The sequence below is a fragment of the Typopeltis vanoorti genome, chromosome 18 (genome assembly GCF_054136105.1).
Source record: "Typopeltis vanoorti isolate ZY-2024b chromosome 18, IOZ_Tvanoo_1.0, whole genome shotgun sequence".
Classification (NCBI taxonomy): Eukaryota; Metazoa; Arthropoda; class Arachnida; order Uropygi; family Thelyphonidae; genus Typopeltis; species Typopeltis vanoorti.
In genome coordinates, this window is record NC_143566.1 from 81697157 (window position 1) to 81719968 (window position 22812).

Genomic DNA, 22812 nt, shown 5'->3' on the forward strand with positions numbered 1-22812 from the left:
CATAAGCATTACAGTCGTCACCAAAAAATATATATTAAGTACTTGGCAGTTCTTTCTCTATCGCGACACTTTATAAAGGCAATCTAAACTGATCGAAGCAGTAAATATGTTTTAATAAAATAGTTACATTGTTATTATCTAAGTAAATCACTATATTAATGATTTATTTCATTTCAAAGTATAATGTTTAATTTGTTTAAATTTGACAGTTTGAAAATATAGCTGCGTTTCTTTTTTTATTATTCACTGAAAATTTACAAAGTTTTCCGTCACTTTTCTAAAACTGCCACTGTACCTGAGTGTTAATGACATCTTAAAAACACTAGAGATATCAAACAAAAAAAAAATAATAAAGCAGCTGTTAAATATAAGTAATTCATTTAGGTGATAATAGATGGCGCCACATGAGAAAACAAAAATGAACGTTTTGTGAACGCGGGAAATTTATCCCAGTAATGGTAGAATTAGTAGTTCTTCCGCTATAAAGAAAATGTTATTTGTCTTGTAAATAATGTTATTGTAAATTTGTTAAAAGAGCTTTAGATATTCATTTTAAATACACATTTTTCATTAAATTAATGGAAAGATACTTACTAATACTGCATGCAGGTTGGTAGATTATATATAATTGATATTCTTAAAATATTTGTTACACTATATTAAAGAATAGATGCTTTATTGTAACCCTTTCGTGTGGTATTTAAAAATCTATGAAGTGTCGCTTTAAATATGGCGCTTTTTTTTTCTTTCTTTTTTTAAGAGAACCTTACATATTATAACCATAATATAATAAATGATTTACATGAAATATGATATTTGTAATATCTCTAACAAATCTTTATTATAATATAAAGCGTCATGATTATGTCTCGGCTTAAGTTCCATGTGGAAGGCACTATAGATATAATCCATTATTAAATTATGTAATGTACTCTATATGTTGAATTTTATATCAGTTAATATTAAATATATAACAAAAATTAAAATCATTCATATTTACTGATTTGTTTTTAATGCTACTATTTTTGTAATAATTAATAATTTTATATTTTCTGCCCCTTTTTTTCCTTCATAGAAAATATATAATGTGAATCTTATTATTCTGTTAGAAAAAAAAATTAAAAACATTTTTATTGATTTCTCAGTTTAATTAAATTTAAAATTTAATGTGCTGATTTAGGTAACACCATTCATCATGAGTGGCATAAATTAACAAAACTCATTAAGAATTCATCCCAGCTTATGTATTTAACATATTAAAGTAAAGTTGCTATTATTGCAAAAAAAAGATCATTCATGGAATTTACTCTGTAATATTCTAAAAGTAAGGAACTGCATGATATCAAAATTTTGAAATTTCCAGGATAATGACATTTTTTGCACTAATATCAAAAACATATAGGAAATACCTATTTTGTCTTTCTTGTTCTGTATTTTCTTGTTTTGCAGGAAGTTTTATCTCTGTACAGGAAAGTACATTGGCAGAATTGTTCATTTAAGCTGTTTCAACGAACTGGTGCCAAATATTAACCACCTTTCTTGCCATCATGGATCAAATACACATCCTCATACGCTTCGCATCCATGATAACCTTGACGTCTTTGCCGGTAGTGTGGTTAAGAGTGGAAGTTAACAAATGGCAATTATTTTGAACATTTGTGTAACTAGTGTTTATATATAATGTGTATAAAAGCTAGCCAGCTAGTGGAAATTATTATATTATATTGGTATCTCCGGAATCAAGACTCATTATTTACATAATACTTATCATACCTCTCAGTGGTGCACTCAGGATTTAATCTTGGAGGGGGCCAAGCACTCAAGATTTAATCTTGGAGGGGGCCAAGCACTCAAGATTTAATCTTTGGGGGGGAGGAAATCCGACTGAGCATCTGCAGTGATCGCCAATACATGATACCCATGATCTCCTCTGGCCCAGCTTGGGAAAATGAAGTACTGCCCGAGCACTACTTCGTTCACCTTGCGTTCACAGCGACAAGGATTCCAGAGCGCTATAAGGTATTCCCACCTTATGTGACCGCTAATTCATAAGTAGCATAGAAATAGAAGACACGACACAACATACATTTTTTAAAAAAATGAATTTTAATTAGGGAAAGATTTTTAGAAATTTTTCTGGTGTTTTTTCTTTTGGAGGGGGCCAGGACCCCTTGGCTCCCTCCCTGGGTGCATCAATGATACCTCTACTTGAAATCAGTCACTGATGAAATGTCCACCATCACCTCTGGCAACCCATTCTATCCATTCATGACCTTCCAAACAAAAAAAAAAAAACCTGGTCCCAACACCCTTACCATCCACATTTTCCAGAAGTGACCCTTGTTCTCTCCCTTTGTGCCATGTACTGAAATAGGTCTTCAGTGTCAATCCTATAAAATCTGTTAACTTATTTGCTTCTATCAATTATTTTTGGTTATTTTCATTCTTTTCTAATATGTTGCTTAGATGAGGAAACTCATTTCTTTGGATTAATATTATCATTATCATCAGACTTCCATGGACTAATCTTTAAAGGTACCTGTGAAATAAGTATAAACAACAAATTACATATAACCACAGTAATTAAACAAAATTTCTCATCATCACCTACAAAAGACAAACTATCACCTCTGTCTTTAGCTGGTGTTTACAGATTCCTTGTGAATGTAATTTGACATACTTTGGACAGGCAGGCCGTTCTGTGGAAAAAAAAGAATTAGTGTACATCAGTATTACACTGAATATGCAAAAACTAAAAAAGTCTGGTTTGGCACTAAACACAGTATCCAGTGGGATAAAGCAGTTTTAAATAGGAACACCTTTTCAAAGAAAGTTCTGAAGCTCTTTTACATTGACGAACCTGAATTGGAATGATTGTCTCTCTCTCAAAAGTTTGAGCAATTCTAATTTTATGTAAATATCAAAAATAGTTTTAATATTTACCAATATTAATTTATAGCTTGCAGAAACTATTTTTAATTGGTTAACCGATTGTTATACATACCTTGTATTCTTGTTCTTTGATTTGCTTGTATATATATGCTAATGTACTGTTGTTTTCAGTATGAAATATCTGTACTTAAAGTTAAATTTGTTGTTTTTTAGACTTCCATGGAGTCAAGACTTGTTGCTGGAGGTCCCACTGTTAAACACACACACACAGTTACATATGGTGCTTTAAATACATTCACCATCTCTGCTCTTGCCATTCCCAAGCAATGTGTTCCAGTCATCCACTACTCTCCATGCAAAAACATGCTCCTCACACCCTCCTTATACAGCTTCCTGGGATGATCCTTTGTTCTTTCTCTGGTTTTTTTTTTTTCTCTCATTCCGTGTAAAATCTCATTCATATTAATCTGGTAATAATCTCTTAGCCTCTTCCATATGTCTCAGTCATATCCCACCACTCCTCTTCCTCCTTTCCATCAGTCTTTGCAAATTGCATTTTTTAATGTGTCTTCATACTCATCATTCCAGACACCCGAAACCATCTTAAGCAATCATTTCTGGATCCTTTCCAATATCACCTCTGTCTTTAGCTGGTGTTTACAGATACCTTGTGAATATAATTTGACATACTTTGGACAGGCAGGCCGTTCTGTGGAAAAAAAGAATTAGTGAACATCAGTATTACACTGAATATGTGAAAACTAAAAAAGTCTGGTTTGGCACAGCATAGTATTGGCACTAAACAGAGTATCCAGTGGGATAAAGCAGTTTTAAATAGGAACACCTTTTCAAAGAAAGTTCTGAAGCTCTTTTACATTGACGAACCTGAATTGGAATGATTGTCTCTCTCTCTCTCTCTCAAAAGTTTGAGCAATTCTAATTTTATGTAAATATCAAAAATAGTTTTAATATTTATCAATATTAATTTATAGCATGCAGAAGCTATTTTTAATTGGTTAACCAATTGTTATACATACCTTGTGTTCTTGTTCTTTGATTTGCTTGTATATATACGCTAGTACTGTTGTTTTCAGTATGAAATATCTGTACTTTCATTAAAATTCATTGCTGTGGTTATCATGTAATTTGTTGTTTTTTAGACTTCCATGGAGTCAAGACTTGTTGCTGGAGGTCCCACTGTTAAACACACACACACAGTTACATATGGTGTGTTCCAGTCATCCACCACTCTCCATGCAAAAACATGCTCCTCACACCCTCCTTATACAGCTTCCTGGGATGATCCTTTGTTCTTTCTCTGGTTTTTTTTTTTTTTTCTCTCATTCCGTGTAAAATCTCATTCATATTAATCTGGTAATAATCTCTTAGCCTCTTCCATATGTCTCAGTCATATCCCACCACTCCTCTTCCTCCTTTCCATCAGTCTTTGCAAATTGCATTTTTTAATGTGTCTTCATACTCATCATTCCAGACACCCGAAACCATCTTAAGCAATCATTTCTGGATCCTTTCCAATATCTCTTTATCCTTTTGAAAACATATGCAGCCTGATCAAAGTCTTGTAAAATACAACCATAACATCCTCAATTCTACATGTCAGCATCCTCCTTATCATTGCTATAATCCACTGTACTGTCCTTGTGATTTTAGCTAAAATATATGTCCCCAAAATTTCAGGTCCTTATTCACAATCTCAAAAAACACTTATTTCCTCCACCTCACCTCCTCTAACATGTTCCTGCCAGTTGTATACTGTGGATTCCATCTTTGCTTTCCTAATTTTAAAACCTTAACTTTGCAATACTGAACTGTTAACCTCACTATTTGCCACTCAGATAATGCACTCAACTCCTCTTACAAAGCTGCAACATGTGCTCTACTTCTCATAATTAGCATATTTAGTTTCTCTCATTTTTCACTCTTTAAAAAAAAAACACTAAAATCTTTTGCCTCTGCTAATTTTATTTATTCTTTTATGTGGCTCTTGGAATACATTTGCATCCTAGAATACAAATCCTTAGCTTACCATAGGTAAGCTAAGGATTTTTTCTATTTATTTATTAGTTTTATATATATATATATATATATATATATATATATATATATTTACATAGCACAGAAAGCATGCTCTAGAGACCAAACATGGAACTTTTTCAAGCTATTTTCAAGCCTCCAATAAGTAGCATGGCGATGGCCTCACACTGTACATGACTTTAAATTTTTCAGGAAATGACAATGTATACTAAAATATTAATTAAAAAACTTTAATCAATACCTTCCAATATTTCGGCAATGTTACATTGCCATCTTCTGGGAACATAAAACTATGATATGTGCAAGTAGGTACTAACAACGAGCAAATGAGGCTGAAGAAGGCAACTGGCATTTTCCTCGAGTCCTAACCCCACCCCAGTGGGCTAAATTGGGTGTCTTGGCTATTGGACTGATGTTCTAAGTCTAATTTTAGTTTTTAAACTGAAATCTATAAGCAATATCTAAGGATGCAAGCTTCCCAAATTTGGGGCAGTCTCATGCACCCAAGGTGTTTAGAACTGAGGCTGATTCCAGAAACAATCTTTCATATTTATATTTGCTACAGTGTAATAAAGTGATTTTCTTGCAATGTATTCTGTGGTGGGTATCTAGTGCACAGCCTGCAAGTATTGAGTGGCTGTATTGGTGAAAACCGGATGTAGTCTTTGTGTTCTGATATCCTGATATTAGCTGTCCGGCCTGTTTGGCTATAGTAGGACAGTTTACAGTTGCATGGGACCTGGTATACTCTAGGTAGGTCTAGGGGAAGTGGCTGGTCTTTGTAGAGTGAATAAGGAGGGATGCCAATTTCTTATGTGGTTTGTAGCAAGTAGTGAGGTCATATTTCTTTAGGATTTTTGTGAGCTTTTCAGATGTGCCCTGGATATAAGGAATGCTGATAGATTTAGTGTAATCTCTGTTGGGAAGGGAGGGTTGTGGTTAACTGGTTTTAATATTTTCTGGATTTTTTGGGAGTTGTAGCCATTGGCTAAGAAGTTAAGGATATGGTTAAGTTGAGTAGTTAGGTCATTGTTGTCTGAATAGATTAATTTAGCTCTGTTACATAGGGTTTTTATAATCCCATATTGTTGTGTGTGTGTGTGGGGGGGTGATTGTTGGTGAATGTATCTACCTGTATGAGTCGGTTTTCTGTAAACAGAGAAAGCTAGGGATCTATCAGGCTGGTGTAATCAGAGTGTCTAGAAAGGGGAGACTGTTGTTGTTTTCTTTTTCCAAAGTGAACTCGATTCTGGGTGTGTGTGTGTGTGTGTGTGGAGGTGTGTCTAAGCCATGTGGCCAAATAGAGAACACATCATCCACGTAGCATAGCTAGACAGTGAGTTTTTGTGGGCTGAGTTTAAGGCTTTTTCTTCAAAAATTTCCATAATGAAATTGCTAGGGGTGGAGAGAGTGGAGAACCCATGGCTGTACCCTCTGTTTGTTTGTAGAATTTTTCCTGCCAAACAAAATAGCCTGAGTTCATGGTGAACAGAAATAGGGCTGAGATATCAGGAGGAAATTTGGCTTGGATGAGATCTAAGGTATCTTTGAGTAGGACATTTGTGAATAAGGAGGAGACATCAAAACATTTTCAGGTGTTGGAGTGAACGGTTCTCTATACTGGCTTTAAGGTGGGCCGAGTTTTTAATGTGTGATGGTGTGTTGCCAGTATAATGTGTGAGTACTTTGGCTAATTTGTATGTGCGGGGGAATCAATCCATCCACAATGGGGTGTAATGGCACATTTTCTGCTTATGGATTTTTGGTAGTCCATTTCAACTCTAGATTCCCCCACCTGAATTGGACTACCAAAAATCTATAAGCAGAAAATGATGTGCCATTACATCCCATTGTGAATGGCATTGATCCCCCCACCACACACACACATACAAATTAGCCAAAAATATAAAGTGCTCACACATTATACTGGCAACACACCATTACACATTAAAAACTCAGCCAACTTTAAAGCTAGTATAGAGAACTTCTCACTATAACACACTGACTTAATGGTCAATTTTGATGTCTCCTCCTTATTCACAAATGTCCCACTCAACAATACTTTAGATCTCATCCAAGCAAATTTCCTCCTGATATCTCAGCCCTATTTCAGTTCACCATGAACTCAAGGCTATTTTGTTTGGCAGGGAAAATTCTACTAACGAATAGAGGGTATAGCTATGGGTTCTCCACTCTCTCCACCCCTAGCAAACTTCATTATGGAGACTTTTGAAAAATAAGCCCTCAGCCCCACAAAAACTCACTGTCTAGCTACACTATGTGGATGATGTGTTCTCTATTTGGCCACATGGCTTAGACACACCCCACAACTTCCTAACACACTTAAACAATCAACACCGCAGAATCCAGTTCACATTGGAAAAAGAAAGCAACAACAGTCTCCCATTTCTAGACACTCTGATTACATGCCAGCCTGATGGATCCCTGGCTTTCTCTGTTAACAGAAAACTGACCCGCACAGGTAGATACATTCACCAGCAATCACCTCTCTCCCTCACAACAATATGGGATTATAAAAACCTATATAACAGAGCTAAATTAATCTCTTCATACAACAATGCCCTAATTACTGAACTTAACCATATCCTTAACACCTTCTTAGCCAATAGCTACAACTCCAAAAAATCCAGAAAACATTAAAACCAGTTAACCGCAACTACCCCCCCCCCTTCCTTCTTAACATAGATTACACTAAATCTATCACCATTCCTTATATCCAGGGTACATCTGAAAAGCTCATAAAAATCCTAAAGAAATATGACCTCACTACCTATTACAAACCACATAAGAAATTGGCATCCCTTATCCACTCCACCAAAGACCAGCCACTTCTCCTAGACCTGCCTGGAGTATATCAGGTCCCTTGCAGCTGTAAACTGTCCTACTATGGCCAAACAGACAGGACAGCTAATATCAGGATATCTGAACACAAAGACTACATCTGATTTCACCAATACAGCCACTCAGGACTTGCAGACCATGCACTAGATACCCACCACAGAATACACTCGAAGAAAGTCACTTTACTACACCGTAGTAAATATAAATATGAAAGATTGTTCCTGGAATCAGCCGCAGCTCTAAAAAACCTCAAACCTCAACAAATTTGGGTGCATAAGACTGCCCCAAATTTGGGAAGCTTACATCCTTAGAACATCAGCCCAGCATCCAAGACAACCCAATTTAGCTCACTAGAGGGCACCTTTAGGACTCTATGACCAATGCCAGTTGCCTTCTTCAGCCTCATTTGCTCATTGTTAGTGCCTGCTTGCACATATTAGTTTTATGTTCCCCAGAAGATGGCAATGTAACATTGCCGAAATATTGGAAGGTGTTGATTCAAGTTTTTTCATTAATATTTTAGTATTACATTGTCATTTCCTGAAAAATGTAAAGTCATGTATAACCAACGTATAAGTTTATCTACTAGAACTCATGCTGTACTATGAAATTCATCTCTCACCTAAAGACAACTGAAGACATCCAGTGGAATTCCAACCTGCAGCCTGTTGATTAGAAAACAGATATGGTAGCCACTCCATCAGCAAGGTAAGCATACATTTATAAGGTGATAATTTTTCAAGTCATTTGCTGCAGATAGTTATAGGTTATCTATTTTGGTTAGCATTTGGCCAAAGAGCACAGCCAAACAATATTTAGGTTTCACCTCAAAGTTAAACACAGTTTTTCTTGTGTGTTGGAAATACTGTGCTTAACTTTGAGTTAAATAAAGAATAAGGTATGGATTGCATGAAAGAAAATACAGTATTTCAAGTATTGTTGTCTTTTTACCATCATACTTGAAATGCAGAGTTCCTCTGTATTTCAAGTACGCTGGTATCCAAAACCTAAAGATGAACACTATTTCTGAAGATTACAACCTCCAATTCAGACAAATCAGCTTATGGCAATTTGTATAAATAACAATTTCTAGTAGAAAGCAGGTACACATTCAAATTTTCATATCGCACACAAAGGGGTCACATGGCTACAAGTAGATTATGGTACAGAATATAAGGCAAAAGGCTGTGGTAAGCAAATTGTGTTTGAAAGAAGCTCTTTGCATCTAGGAATAAAGTTGCAAACTTGGATGCCTTGTAATGTCTCAAAGGCATCACTAGATGATTTCATGCCAGGAAGAATTATTGGAAAGTTGAAGAATCGAATAGAATTACTGATATTGCCAGAGAGTTTGGAATCTCACATAGCATTGTATCCAAGCTCTGGTCAGCATTTCAAACCAATGGAATGTGTTTCAGACATTTGCTAAGAGGTCGTCCTCACTGTATCATGGAGCATGAAGACAGATTTTTGGTTATAACAACAAAATATAATGGGTGCACCACCTCAAATCAGCTTGCAAGTCGGCTCCATTCAAGCATAGGTATGTGGGTATTTTTAACAAACTGTGGCAAGATGTTTGCAACAAGCAGACCTATGCACTCGAAGACCTGTGGTCTGTGTCCCTTTATCCACAGCTCATTATAGAGCATGTTTTCAGTGGCATTGTATCCATGAAAATTGGACAAGACACTAGTAGACTAATGTACTCTTCTACAGAAAAGAATTGTTTTAGTCTCTTCTCTGATTCTAGACAACACTTGATGTGCTGTGAAAGTGATACTGCTTACTGTCACAAGAATTTTCTTGAAAGCGATAGATACGGCAATGCTGCAGTCACGGTGTGAGGAGGCATTATTCTTAATGGACACACCAAGCTACAAGTGCTGGAAAAAGAGACTATGACTGGTGAATGATATTGCAGTGAAGTTCTTGAACATCATGTTTAATTGTTTTGTGGTGCTATAGGCAAGGAATTCATTTTTATGGATGACAGTGCCACACCACAATGTACAAGAGCAGTGGAGATTGGAAACCAAGGAAATTAATCGAATCAAGTGGCCAGCGCGCTATCCAGATCTCAACCCCATCAGTGGTGTAGCTAGGGGATGCGGAGGGGGTGGTCTGCCCCGGTGGCACTTTGAACCTTTTGGAGCTTTTGCAGTTAATTCTAAAATACAGTCTCAAGGACTCAGTTCCAAATATTGTAATACCACTGCAAATTTTCCTCACAATTCTGTAAGTGTTTCTAGGTTGTGAGAAGAAGTTTTCTAAATAAAATTGATTAAGAATGACTTACATTACTATGAAATAGACTTTGCCAATGTCATCGATTTTTCTAACAGAAAAGCAAGAAAAATAACATTTTAGAATGTTAGAATTAAAGTTTTACTTCAAAAATAAACATAGTGTTTTAATTTATTTTCCTATACGTCGTTTTGATTTTTTGTAGTATTTTTGGTGTATATTGAGAGGGGCGGCAAACTCAGGGACCGCCCAGGGTGGCAAAAGCTGTAGCTATGAAATGATCCCCATGGAATACATTTGAGATGCAATAGGGAGATGCATTGCTGCTCAGAATTCTCCTCCAGAAAACAGACAAGGTCTTATCCTTTCTTTGAAGGAGGAATAGGCTAGTTTGCATTAAGAACTCCTAAATCACTTGGTGCTAACTTGGCATAATGTTGTGAGAGTTGCATCACAGTTTGGGGTGGACATATTCCATACTGAATGTCTCTCCACATAGTTTTTCTGTAAGCATTAATAATTCTGGAAACATTAATACCTTAGGAAATTTGTAACTTTTGCCAACAACGTATTGCAATTTAATTTGTACGAAATTTATTAATATGCTGGCAATAAATTGATGTCTATATTTGGTTGTAGTCATGAAATTTTTTTTTTTTTCATATATAGGTAGAAATGTATTTCATCCTTAGCTTTTGGATACCTGTGTGAGAAGTTGAATGTACTGTATACTGTACTTGTGTGAAGTTAGAATTCTTGCAGATTACAAAGTGGTTTAATTAAATTTTTTGTATTTAAATAAAATGTACAAAAAGAACAACAACAAATTATATTAAAAGAAAGCCTGCCAGTTTTTGGAAAAAATCGAAGAAAAGTGAAATTGCAAAAGTATTTAGTATTGCTTCTTCAACATTGTTTACAGCTTTAAAAGATTATAAAGAAAGATCATGAAATGTCATTTTTAGAAAATTGTATCAATGGTTTTAAAGAAAGTTGTAGGACCTTATCTTTCACATCCCATGTGAAATTTGGCAATGTCTTTCACATGTGAAAGGCATTACATTTTGGGAAACAAACCTTTAGGACAATAATTTTCAAACAAGCTTTCGACTGTTCAACTTGTTTTGAGAATAATATGGAATAACTTCCAGTGTAATCTGCAGAGATGAGAATGATGTCTCATAGGTTTGTGTTAACATCGTACGCTCTCAATTATGGGAGATCTGTACAAAGAAGAGAAGTCAAAACAGTGTTTAACTGGCTTCTTTTTTTTTTTTTTTTTATCATAACTTCTGGAACATAAAAATCAAAATCATTACTCATTGGAAGATATGCAAATCCAAGATATTTTAATAACGTTCAATTTCTTACTGTGATTATCTTGCAAACATGGACTTGGATAGCATGAACCTGCTGAAAAGACAGAAAAGAAAATCCTTCTCTCAAATGATAATTGCTCACCACATAATTTAACATGTATTAGAACTTCAGTAATACATGTATTATTGAAGTATTCACCTTCCACCAGGATTCATATTTATCAAGAGTACTGGTGCTGTGAATTCCGTGAATTACACAAACTCATATTTATCCCAGGAAGTACACATAACTAAAATTAGAATGGATTAAAAGTTAGTTTTATGTTTATGATGAGAAAACTAGAGTACCTAGAGGAAAACTAACTCCACATGCTTAGACCAATTAACTCAGTGTTTTAAAGAAAAAAATGAACAGTAAGTGAACCATACACTGACTAATCTTCACTGTGGACAAACTAATACATGTACTACAAGTTTTGCTATTGTCATAAACTGATACATGTACTACAAGTTTTACCATTGATGCTTGTGTAAATTCAGTCAGCTTTTCTTCTCATTGTCATTCATTTAACTTTTATTTATTTATAATTTTTATATATTTTTTTCTTGCATATTTATACTTTGACCTAACAATATCAACATTTTCAATAATACCAGATTAGTTAATTATTATACTTAACTTTTAATTCATCAATTCTAATCCTCTGATGATGATGTGGAATGGGGAATAAAGTAACCATCCAGCAATAATAATTTCAGTTATTAGATCAGTGCAGGTGCTTAGATCAGGAGAGTGGAAACAGTAATGACACTATGGAAAGAAGACATAGAAATCTCAAAGGTCATCTCTATTGGCACTAGTGTCATATGATACAAGGCTGGGATTGGTTGGGAGAATGACAGCCTGTGGAAAAAAAGAAGTACCGTATTTACCGGCATATAAGATGCACTTTTATTCTTTGAAAATAGGTCTGGAAAAAAGGGTGCGTCTTATACGCCGATACTCAGTTTTTTATTACTTTCATTTCTGGAAATTTTCTCTGTTCCGAGTTATGCGATTTCTTTCTTGCATCCTTGAGGTGTGTGAGAGCATTCCAGTTACGTTAGTTATGTGTTCCAGTTATGGATAGATAACATTTGGTCTAGGCGCTCTGGCGGACTGTTGAAGAAGCCTGCCCTGCTAGTATGGGATCAGTTTCGTTCTCACAGAACAGAAGATATTAAAAATAAACTCAAGGAATTTAAAACTCGGTTAGCTGTAATTCCAGGAGGTCTAACTAGTCAGCTTCAACCTTTAGATGTCTATATTAATAAACCATTTAAGGGATTTATGAAGGGGAAGTGGAACACTGCATCCAGAAGACTGCTGGATGCAGTCTTCAGAGTTTGAGGTTACACCATCAGGAAGAAGGAAGAGGCCTAGCATTTTGCAAGTTTGTGAGTGGGTCAGAGCTTCATGGGATGCTGTGAAAACTGAGACAGTGGTTAAATCATTTAAGAAGTGTGGTATTAGTAATGCACTGGATGGTATGGAGGACAATTTGTTGTATGAGGACTCAGATTCTGACTTAGAAGAGGTTTCAAGTGTGTCTTATTTAGCTCTGGAGATGAATTTCTGGATTTTTATGAAGAAGATTAAAAGGTGGGTACTCTTTTCTAGTTAGATTAGGTATTTGTTGAAAGTAGATGCTTATTACTTTATATTTGAAATATTGTAAATTCATTAGAATATTCAGTGATAAAGTTTTTTTCCTAAGAAATGTGTACAAAAAAGGGGGTACATCTTATAGGCCGGTGCATCTTATATGCCAGCAAATATGGTATGTACAAGATTATGGTCTGAGTTGCCAAGAAGACAATTAATGTTGGTGTATTTGGAGGGAGAGGTGGTTAAAAAGTAGTCCAGGGTGTGTGTGAGAATGATGAGGATTATCTGATATTCCAGTAATTAGGTGAATGATTTTCATTAGATCATTACTGGCTGTATGCTGTCAGTAATGAAACAGTTCACTTTGAGCTTGGTCTGTGAAGTTAAAGAGGGGAAGCCAGTTAGAATTATGGACACTGAAATGTCCAGAAAAGATTCTTGCTTTTTTAAGTACTTAGACTCTATGTGATCAACTATCAGAGATAAATAATCAGAAAGGTCAATATATTCATCAGTATTAGAAAAGCAGTAAAGGTAGTGTTGTGACGTTCTATTTTCATGTTGTGTTCTAATTTACCATCTAGTTTCAAGTCACTCTTATAAATAAAATAACTAATTGCGAATTGATCACCGATCCAAAAGTAGGGAAATTTATAATTATACTGCGCCACCCTATTTTTAGATTAGTCTATATAAAATAGTAGGATCAATTCTTAATTAAGTTAGCAGTCTTCTCATTAGGCCGAATCATTTATTATTATTCTACTTGGGGCACCCGCAAGATTCGAATTTTTTATGAACGGTGCAATAAAAGGGAGTTCAGGCAAACACAATATTTAGATTAACAAAATAAAACATTTAATATACGATATAATATAGCAAATACATGAATTCTACTTTTAAATGAAACAATACAAATAACTTAATACATCTTGCTAAGTCACTCATTCCAATTCAATGTTCTAAACTTTAACATACAATTCACTGCTTCAAAATTATAAATTTTCTTAATTCAAGTTAATAAAACAAAACTTCTCATTTGATCAGTCTGCACACATCTATCAGTTGTACTTAATGTTTAAATTCACAGCAGGCACTAATCAAGGTAGACATTATTCCAAGCCAACTTATTTCGTCCTTGAACTTCGACGATACGCTATAGTTAATGTTAGAATAAACAAACATGTATGACTACTCTTACCAGATACAATCTTCAATACATCAATTTATTGCGAGCACACTTATGAATTAACTTATTTGAGCTAGCGGAACACATTAAATAAAATTCTCCAACGCTTTAACTGAACTACTGTTAATCGCGCTTCACTACTCTAAAAAAAACAGCAATAAGGTACTGATATCCTTCCTTGTTTACTTTCCTGCAACTAGTTAAATTCATTATAATCTTCTCAGGGCAACATAGAATTAAGACGTAATCCTAGATTAACTGGAACTAATCAGAATTTCCCATTGAATGTCCAGTTCTTTATTTATCCGATTACGACATCAATTTTCCTCTATAACAACAGCTGATTTCACTTGCAGCTGAGTATAAGATTCACTACGTTTTTTGCTTACTTCTAAATACTATGCTCTTGAATTTCTGCCCTAAAGAATTTATAATCTTTCTTTCACTTCTTTGCTTGTATCGTACCTTCCTTCAGGCTCCGCAAAACTCTTATTTTTTTCTTACTATAAAATTCTTATTGTCTCCCCTTTCTCCTTTCTGGTTCCAAGGTCACGCACTCTTCGACTCGTGCTTGTTTATTTCATGCGTCTCCATGACAACGCATGAACGTAAACATTTCGCTAATGTAATACAACGCTCTACTCTTACATAAGTGATTACATAACATTAAATTTTCACAAATAAGAATAAACAGAATATTTGAGCTACTTAATCAGCTCTTTCATTACGTATACAACTATTTATAATACACTTTTCGTTACTTTAAATATATATTTTAGTTATCATAAATTTCTACACATATTATTATTTAATAAATTAATAGTAGGTTAAGTTTAGAATAAATATTTAAATAGTAATTCTTAATTAAGGAACAATAAATAATCTTTATACAAATTATGATTAATACATAATAAGCAATGTTAAATGTGAATGAAAAAAAAATAAATTACACAACATAGTTTCATTCACAATTTAACAGTAGGAAATAAAGGCGACAAAATTATTATTGTTATGTGACACTTCCAAGGAGTCCATGGACTCATCATGAAAGAGCATTCCACACAACCCGCAGTCTCCACTACTTAATCCTCCATCGCTATCCACCATCTGCACATTATCATTATTCTCTATCTGCACACCATATCACTATCCACCATTACACAGTATGCCACCATCTACACACAGTGCTTTCCACTACCCACAGTAGTAGTTTTTTGTCTGCAAATTGTGTATGTGTTCTCTTGATCAATTTGACTACATGCAAAATGAAAATCCAGTTTTCTCAGATAAAAAAATCCTGCTACCTTTATATACGATCAGCTAACCCACCTTCAATTGAAAGAGCACATTTAAAGATTCCTCTCATCATGACAATTGAACACTGGTTTTTACCACTTGAAGAGTGTCTCATCCTTAATTGTGCTATGGAGGCATTTGTCAAAGAAATCTTGAGCCAGAACAAATCATACAAAAGAGATTCCATTTCCAATAATGTTGTTCTTGTTATGTTCCATCGAGTCATTTTTGACTCCTGGTGATTCTATGAACATACATTCTCCATTCAGATCTGTTCCTGGCCATGTCTTTCAGAATTTCCAAGCTCATTCCAGTGGCTTCTTTAACTCCATCCACCCATCTAATTCTTGGTCTTCCTCTTCTCCTGCTTCCATCAACTTTAGCAAGCATCATCATCTTCTCCAGACTCATTTGCTCGCATAATATGTCTGAAGTATGACCATTTTTGTTTGATGATCATAGTTTCGAGGGAGCAATCTGGCTTTATTCTGTCTATCACTGATTTATTGGTTTGCTTTGCAGTCCATGGTATTCTTAGTAAGCATCTCCAAACCCATAATTCAAATGCATCTATCTTCATTCTTTCACTCTTTCTCAGGGTCCAACTTTCACATCCACACAGTATACCACAGAGAATACCATTGCTTTCATGATTCTGATTTTTGTTGCGAGGCTAATATCTTTATCTTTAAAGATCATGCTTAAATTTGTCATTGCTTTCTTTCCGAGTAATAATCTTCTAACTTCTTCAGTACAATAACCATCTTTATCAATTCAGGATCCTAGGAGCACAAAATTGTTAACTGCTTCCATTTTCTCCCCATCTACTTCAAAATCATTAAGTTCACATGTTGTCATAACTTTTGTCTTTTTGAGGTTATGTTTAAGGCCTTTTTTGCACTTTCTTCTTTAACTTTCATAATAAGTTCCTTCAAATCTTCTTTGCATTCTGCTAGCAAGGTGGTATCATCTGCATACCTCAAATTATTAATATTTCTCTCCCCAATTTTAATTCCAACTGAAGACTCCTCCAATCTTGCCATTCTTAAAATGTATTCGCTGTACAAGATGAACAGGTATGGAGATAAAATACATCCTTGTTGAACCCCTTTACCTATTGTGAAAAACTCAGTTTCTACAAGATCTGTTCAGACAGTAGCTTCTTGTTCATAATAAAGATTCATCAGAATGATAATGAAATGCTCTGGTACTCCCATTGTTCTTAACACATTCCACAGTTTCACATGATCTACAGAATCAAAAGCCTTGCTATAGTCAAGGAAACAAAGGTAGACATTCTTTTGTTATTCCTGTGCTCTTTCTATTATCCATCTCACATTGACAATTTGATCTCTTGTTCCTTTGCCTTTTTGAAATCCTGACTGTTCATCTGGCATTTCTCTCTTCATGAATGGTTCCAGTCTTTTCTGAATTATCTTAAGTAAGACTTTACTTGCATGATAAATCAGTGCTATAGTTCTGTAATTTTTGCACTCTCTTGCATCGCTTTTCTTCAATAAAGGTATATAAACTGATTTTTTCCATTCCCTATGCCATGTAGTTGTGATCCAAATTCGCTGACATAGAGCTGTTAAAATTTTAACTGCCCTTCTCCCAGGACTTTGAGCAGCTCAATAGGTATTCCATCTCCTTCTGGTGCTTTCTTACTGGATAGCTGTTGCAGTGCCCGGTGGTACTGGCTCCTGTGTATATTCCTGCTCTTCAAATTGCTCAGTAATTTGGGAGTCCTTTCTGTAAAGGTATACTCTTTCCATCTTTCTTTGATGTCTGCAGCTTCTGTAAGATATCCTTTGTGTTTACTTTTCAATATTGTCACCTTGGCATTAAACTTCCCTATTAGTTCTGATCTTTTTGAAAAGATCTCTTGTTTTTCCTTTCTTGTTTTGGTCTTTTATTTGTTGGCATTCCTGGTTAAATATTTTTCCTTGTCTCTTCTGGCTTGTCATTGAAACTCTGCATTCAAATGCCGTACTTCCTGCAAATTTCCTGAGGCCTTCATTTTCCTCCTTTCCTGAGCAGTTTTGATGGCATCTTCTGAGAGCCATTTAAACTTCTTCTTACAAACTGTTAGAATATTCTTCTTTGCTTCTGTTTTAATTATATCTTTAATCTCTTCCCATAGTTCATCTGGTTCTCTTTCACACAAATTTCATACAATATTTCACACTAATATTGTATTCAGCTGGTATATTTCCAAGATCATATCTGATCGACATTTGTGTTGTTTTCAGTTTCCGTAATTTCACATGTATTGTAGCCGCTAATAACTCATGGTAAGTTCCACAGTCTGCTTCTGGAAAAGTCTTGACAGACTGAATTGCACTTCTCCATCTTCTTTGTCCAAGTATATAGTCAATTTGATTTCAGTATTGTCCATGTGTACAGTCTTCTTTTCTGCACAAAACTCAACTAGTCTCTTCCCTGCTGTGTTATGAATACCTAAACCAAAATGACCTGTTATTCCTTGTTCCTCAGTCTCCCACTTTTGCATTCTACTCTCCGATAAGTAGCCATAAATCTCGCTTTTGTGTTGCATCTATCACTTCTTGTGACTTGCCATAAAATTCTTCAATGTCTTCTTTTGATGCCTCTAGTGGGTGTATAAACTTGAATGATGGTCATATTCATTGGATGTCCACTCACTCTAAGAGAAATGATTCTGTCACTCACTAGATTATAACTTAATACATACCTAGCCATCTTTTTCCTGAGTAAGAAAGATACTCAATTTTTACGACTTGTCTCATGTCCTGAGTAATACACCATATAGTTCTCTGACTGAAAATGGCCCATTCCTGGCCATCTGAGTTCTCTTATTTCCAATATATCCAGCTTCTTGCACTCCATTTCCATCTTTATTATTTCCAGCTTACCTTGGTTCATATGTCTAACATTCCAAGTTCCAATCCTGTGGTTTCTTATGAAACAGGGATCCTCCCTTTTCCAACCAGCAACATCCATGACTAAGCTTCCTTCTGGGTTTGACCTGGACACATCATAAAAACAGTTCTACTTGTGGAAGCCCTCTGTTCTTCATCAGTTGCATGTTGAATGCCTTCAGGCCGGGGGGGGGTCTTAGCATCCAGCACCATATTGTACTTTCTCATTTTTGGCATGTTCATAGAATGTTCTTCGTAAGGTACACAAGGTGGTTTGCCATTGCCTTCCTCTGAAATATTTTTCGACTTTCCAGTCTAGATCCGCACTGATCTGTGAAAACGGTGGCACCTCTGGAAGGATGTGACTCTTTGCCATACAGTACGGTGCTGGTAAAGAAGAGGCGAAGTTTCTGTATTAGAGATGTATTGCGCATATCTTTACACTGGAATAATTCCCAGTAAAGAAATTATCCCTTACCTCCTTATTTTTGGGGTATACTTTTATTATTTTTTGCAATTTTTGTTGCATCTTTAATATTTTTATGAAAATTTTGTTAGTTTTTCGTGGTGATGTTTTTTTTTTTTTTTAAACTACAGTGACACTATAATTTTTGTTGCTATCTTTCATGCAAGTGGAATGTTGGAAAAATTTATAGAATAGGGACATGAAGTATGGATGAAGATGACATAAATATAGGGTGTGGCTTCAACAGTGCTTCCTGCAAGCTATTATACTTCCTCTAGGCACAACCTGGAAATATAAGTAGCAGCAGAATTGGTCACTAGTTGATTAGGAAGCCTCCCAAAACATTACCAACAAGTTTTAGTCCTGTGTCTTTCTGGCAGCCAGCCTATGGAAACCGATTTGCTGCTGTAATTCACAAATGGAGGTGCACTGACTTCGTAGTTGAATAATTACAGCATGGCATGGCATGTGTGTGTCCATCAAGCCACCATCTGCACTGCATGTATGAAGAAAGGGAAGAGAAAGAAACTGGAGACCTTACCAGAGACAAATTATGACAATACAACCTAGAGGTATAGTATGGGTTCCTCCAAATAGAGCAAGTATGTTTTTAAGGCAGCATCACCTCACCAAAGCCTCTTTGTCAAAACAGGTCATATCATGAGGAAGGTGCAGTTGACTTGTCTCAGCAGATTCACTGTTGGAGGTTTTATTCAATGAGCATCATATTTATCCTTTTGAACCTTGAACTCATTCTTTCCCAGCATTTACAACACATTCCACGAATGCATTCTACTCACTCGCCATTCTCCATGTAAAAAATCTACTCCTCACACCCCTTTCACATCTTGGTATAACTCTCAGGAATTGGAATGCATTCTTTTCTTCTTATCTCCCACTTTTTTTTAATAATCTACACAGTATTAATTTGGTAATATCTTCTCACTTATATCACATCTTTTCTGCCAATTCACAATTTAGATTCTCTCAACCTCTGCTCATCACAAACATTTCAGAGTCCTAATATTGCTTAGTCACTTATCTATCTGGATCCCTCCACTGTTTTTGCATCACAATAAAAACTAAATGATTAAATTGGTGCAGAATAGTTACGTCTAATCTGAACACTTGTTTATACAGTGGCACAATCTTTGTCTTATCATGGTAGCTATGAGCTGTTTAGTCTTTGCAACAATTACAGTGTGACTTCTGTAATTTTAACACTAATAAGTGCAACATCTTGCACTTATTAGTGTTAAAATTGCAACTCCACACATTTGTCTAAGTCTATTCAAATTTTCCTGAAGGGAGTTAATATCAGCAGTGCTCCTTATATCCATACCTAACTTTGCATCATCAGCAAACAGCTGAAGATTCCTAGTCAATCCACAAGATATTGTTAAGAAATAAATTCAGAGTCCTAATATTGCTTAGTCACTTATCTATCTGGATCCCTCCACTGTTTTGCATCACAGTGGAAACTAAATGATCAAATTGGTGCAGAGTAGTTACGTCTAGTCTGACCACTTGTTTATACAGTGGCACAATCTTTGCTTTATCATGGTAGCAATGAGCTGTTTAGTCTTTGCAAACATGCCTTAAAAGTCTAAGATGATCACTGTATATGAGTCTTCCTTATTATTATTATTATACCTCTGGGAAAATTAAAGCAGTGCTGGAAAAGAAGAAAGCATACTAAAAGTTCCAAGCAAATAAGTTGCAGGCTACCTAAAAGAATACAGAGAAAAATGTTAGAGAGCTATTTCCACTGGAAGGTAGAAAATATTCTGGAGGCTGTTAAAAAAAAAGCTTAGAAAGGACGAATGAGTACTGTAAAAGGAATCAAAGATGATAAAGGTGATATGAAAATTGAAGATAAGGATATCCTATACTTCTGGAGTAATTACTTTGAAAGACTGTTTAACGAAACAAGCAATGATAGAATAGTGGTAGAAAATTTCCAAGAGGAATGCCAACAGGAGTACACATCAATACTTGAGGTAGAAAAGTTAATCAAAAACTTGAAATATGGGAATACAACTGGAGTAGATGTATTTGACCAGAAATGCTCAAATATAGAGGCATAAACGTTTTGCAGTGGCTACATTGCATAATTCAGAGGGCCTGGTCAGAAGATTGAATACCAGATAATTGGAGCAGAGCTTGTAAGTTTCCATCTGTAAAAAGGGGAATGATAAATGACATATTTGACCAGATTGAAAGCTGAATGTGAACATTATCTAAGAATATACTAAGTGTTCTAGGCAAGCATACTTGAAAAAAGGCTGAAAAAAAAGAAACCTAGAGAAGAGCAAGTTGGGTTCGGGCCAAATAGTGGTGGTTGTCATGATCAGATTTATTTTTATTTTCCTGAATTATTTACACATAAACACAAGGCAAAGGTAATACCGTATTTTCTGGTGTATGATGCTCCTATGTATAATACGCACCCAAGAAATTTAATACAATTTTCTGGAAAAAACCTAAACTTTAAAGTATGATTTTAAAAAAAAATGGATAAAATAATAGGTAATTTTTAATGGTAAACTGACCTTTCAGAAACCTGCAAAACCCATGTCACTGTCATCTGACTCTTCTCTATCATCATTAATTTCTTCTCATTCTTCTTCCTCTTGTTCTTCATCATCATCTTCATATAAGAAATTATCTTCACTTCCATCAAGGGCGTTGCTAATTCCACATTTCAAGAAAGATTTAACAATAGTTTGTTCATTCATTTTCGACCAAGATCTCTTAATCCACTCGCACACTTGAGATATTGATGGCCGTTTCAGGGCACCCTTTGGTGTTAGCTGATGTATACTGCCATTCATCATCCACTTGTTCCACTCTTCCCTCATAAAGACTTTAAAGGGTTTGTTTAAAGATGTCTTTCAGTTTCCCTATTCATGTGTTCTTCTGCATATTTTATAACCTGCAATTTGTAACTTGAAGTATATGAATGTCGCCTTTTTTTTTTTACATCACTATAATCTACGGGGAAATATCAGACTAACAAAATATCTCAACATGTCAACTCAATACTGATAAACATCAGTAACTGATTACTCGGATAAGATATTATGAAACTTGAATAGGGACTCCCCATTCTTAGCCAATGACATGCTAGAAGTCACGTGAAGGTCACACATCAATTTGATTGCACCATTAACCGCCTACACAGATCTTGGAACATAAAAGGGAGTGCGTATGACTGAAAAGAGGAAACAATCTTTACCTTCATTATATAAGACACACCCCATTTTTAAGATGAATTTTTAAGGTAAAAAAGTGCATCTTATACACTGGAAAATACGGTAATTTATTATAAGGCCATATATTTCTGTCTGAAAATTACAGACCATCTTCAGTGGCAAAATATAGAATGCAAACAATGGATTTATTTGAAATAGAGTGTGCTGTGGGATGTTATATTTCCAGTAACGTTATGTTCTTACGAGGAAAAGGTTAATCATAACAGTATAAAAAAGAAAAAAAATTAATGGTGATGCATTATTCTAATCAGACTTTCCCATCGGTACACAATAAATAACGGAAAAAACTCACGTAGAAAGATTATGTATTAGTATAATTTTCGCCTGTGTGTCACAGGCATCCTCAGTACATTAAGCTCAAAATTAAACACTAACTGACAATTCCAAAAAGCACCACCTAAGTAGCTGGTGTAAGATAACTAAAAAGGTCAATAACTTTCCTAAAAAAAAAAAAAAATTAATACAATAAAAAGTTAGGAAAGATTAGCTGATTTGTAAAGTACTATCTCCCATAAAGGGGACAGACGTACTGAGGATGCCTGTGACACACAGGCGAAAATTATACTAATAAATAATCTTTCTACGTGAGTTTTTTCCGTTATTTATTGTGTACCGATATGTCTACTCACGGTTTACCTCTTTTAAAACTTAGACTTTCCCATG

The 22812-nt window shown here is 35.1% G+C and overlaps 1 protein-coding gene across 1 annotated transcript in view; it reads left to right on the forward strand.

Annotated features, from left to right (window-relative positions):
* Nucleotides 1-471: 471 nt before the first annotated feature.
* LOC150096851 (mdm2-binding protein-like) overlaps nucleotides 472-22812 on the forward strand; it is a 269877-nt gene continuing 247536 nt past the window's right edge. The window contains exon 1 of the mRNA XM_090408172.1: nucleotides 472-609. Coding sequence (XP_090264298.1) covers nucleotides 579-609 — 31 coding nt within the window. The 5' untranslated portion in view covers nucleotides 472-578. The remainder of the gene's footprint in view (nucleotides 610-22812) is intronic.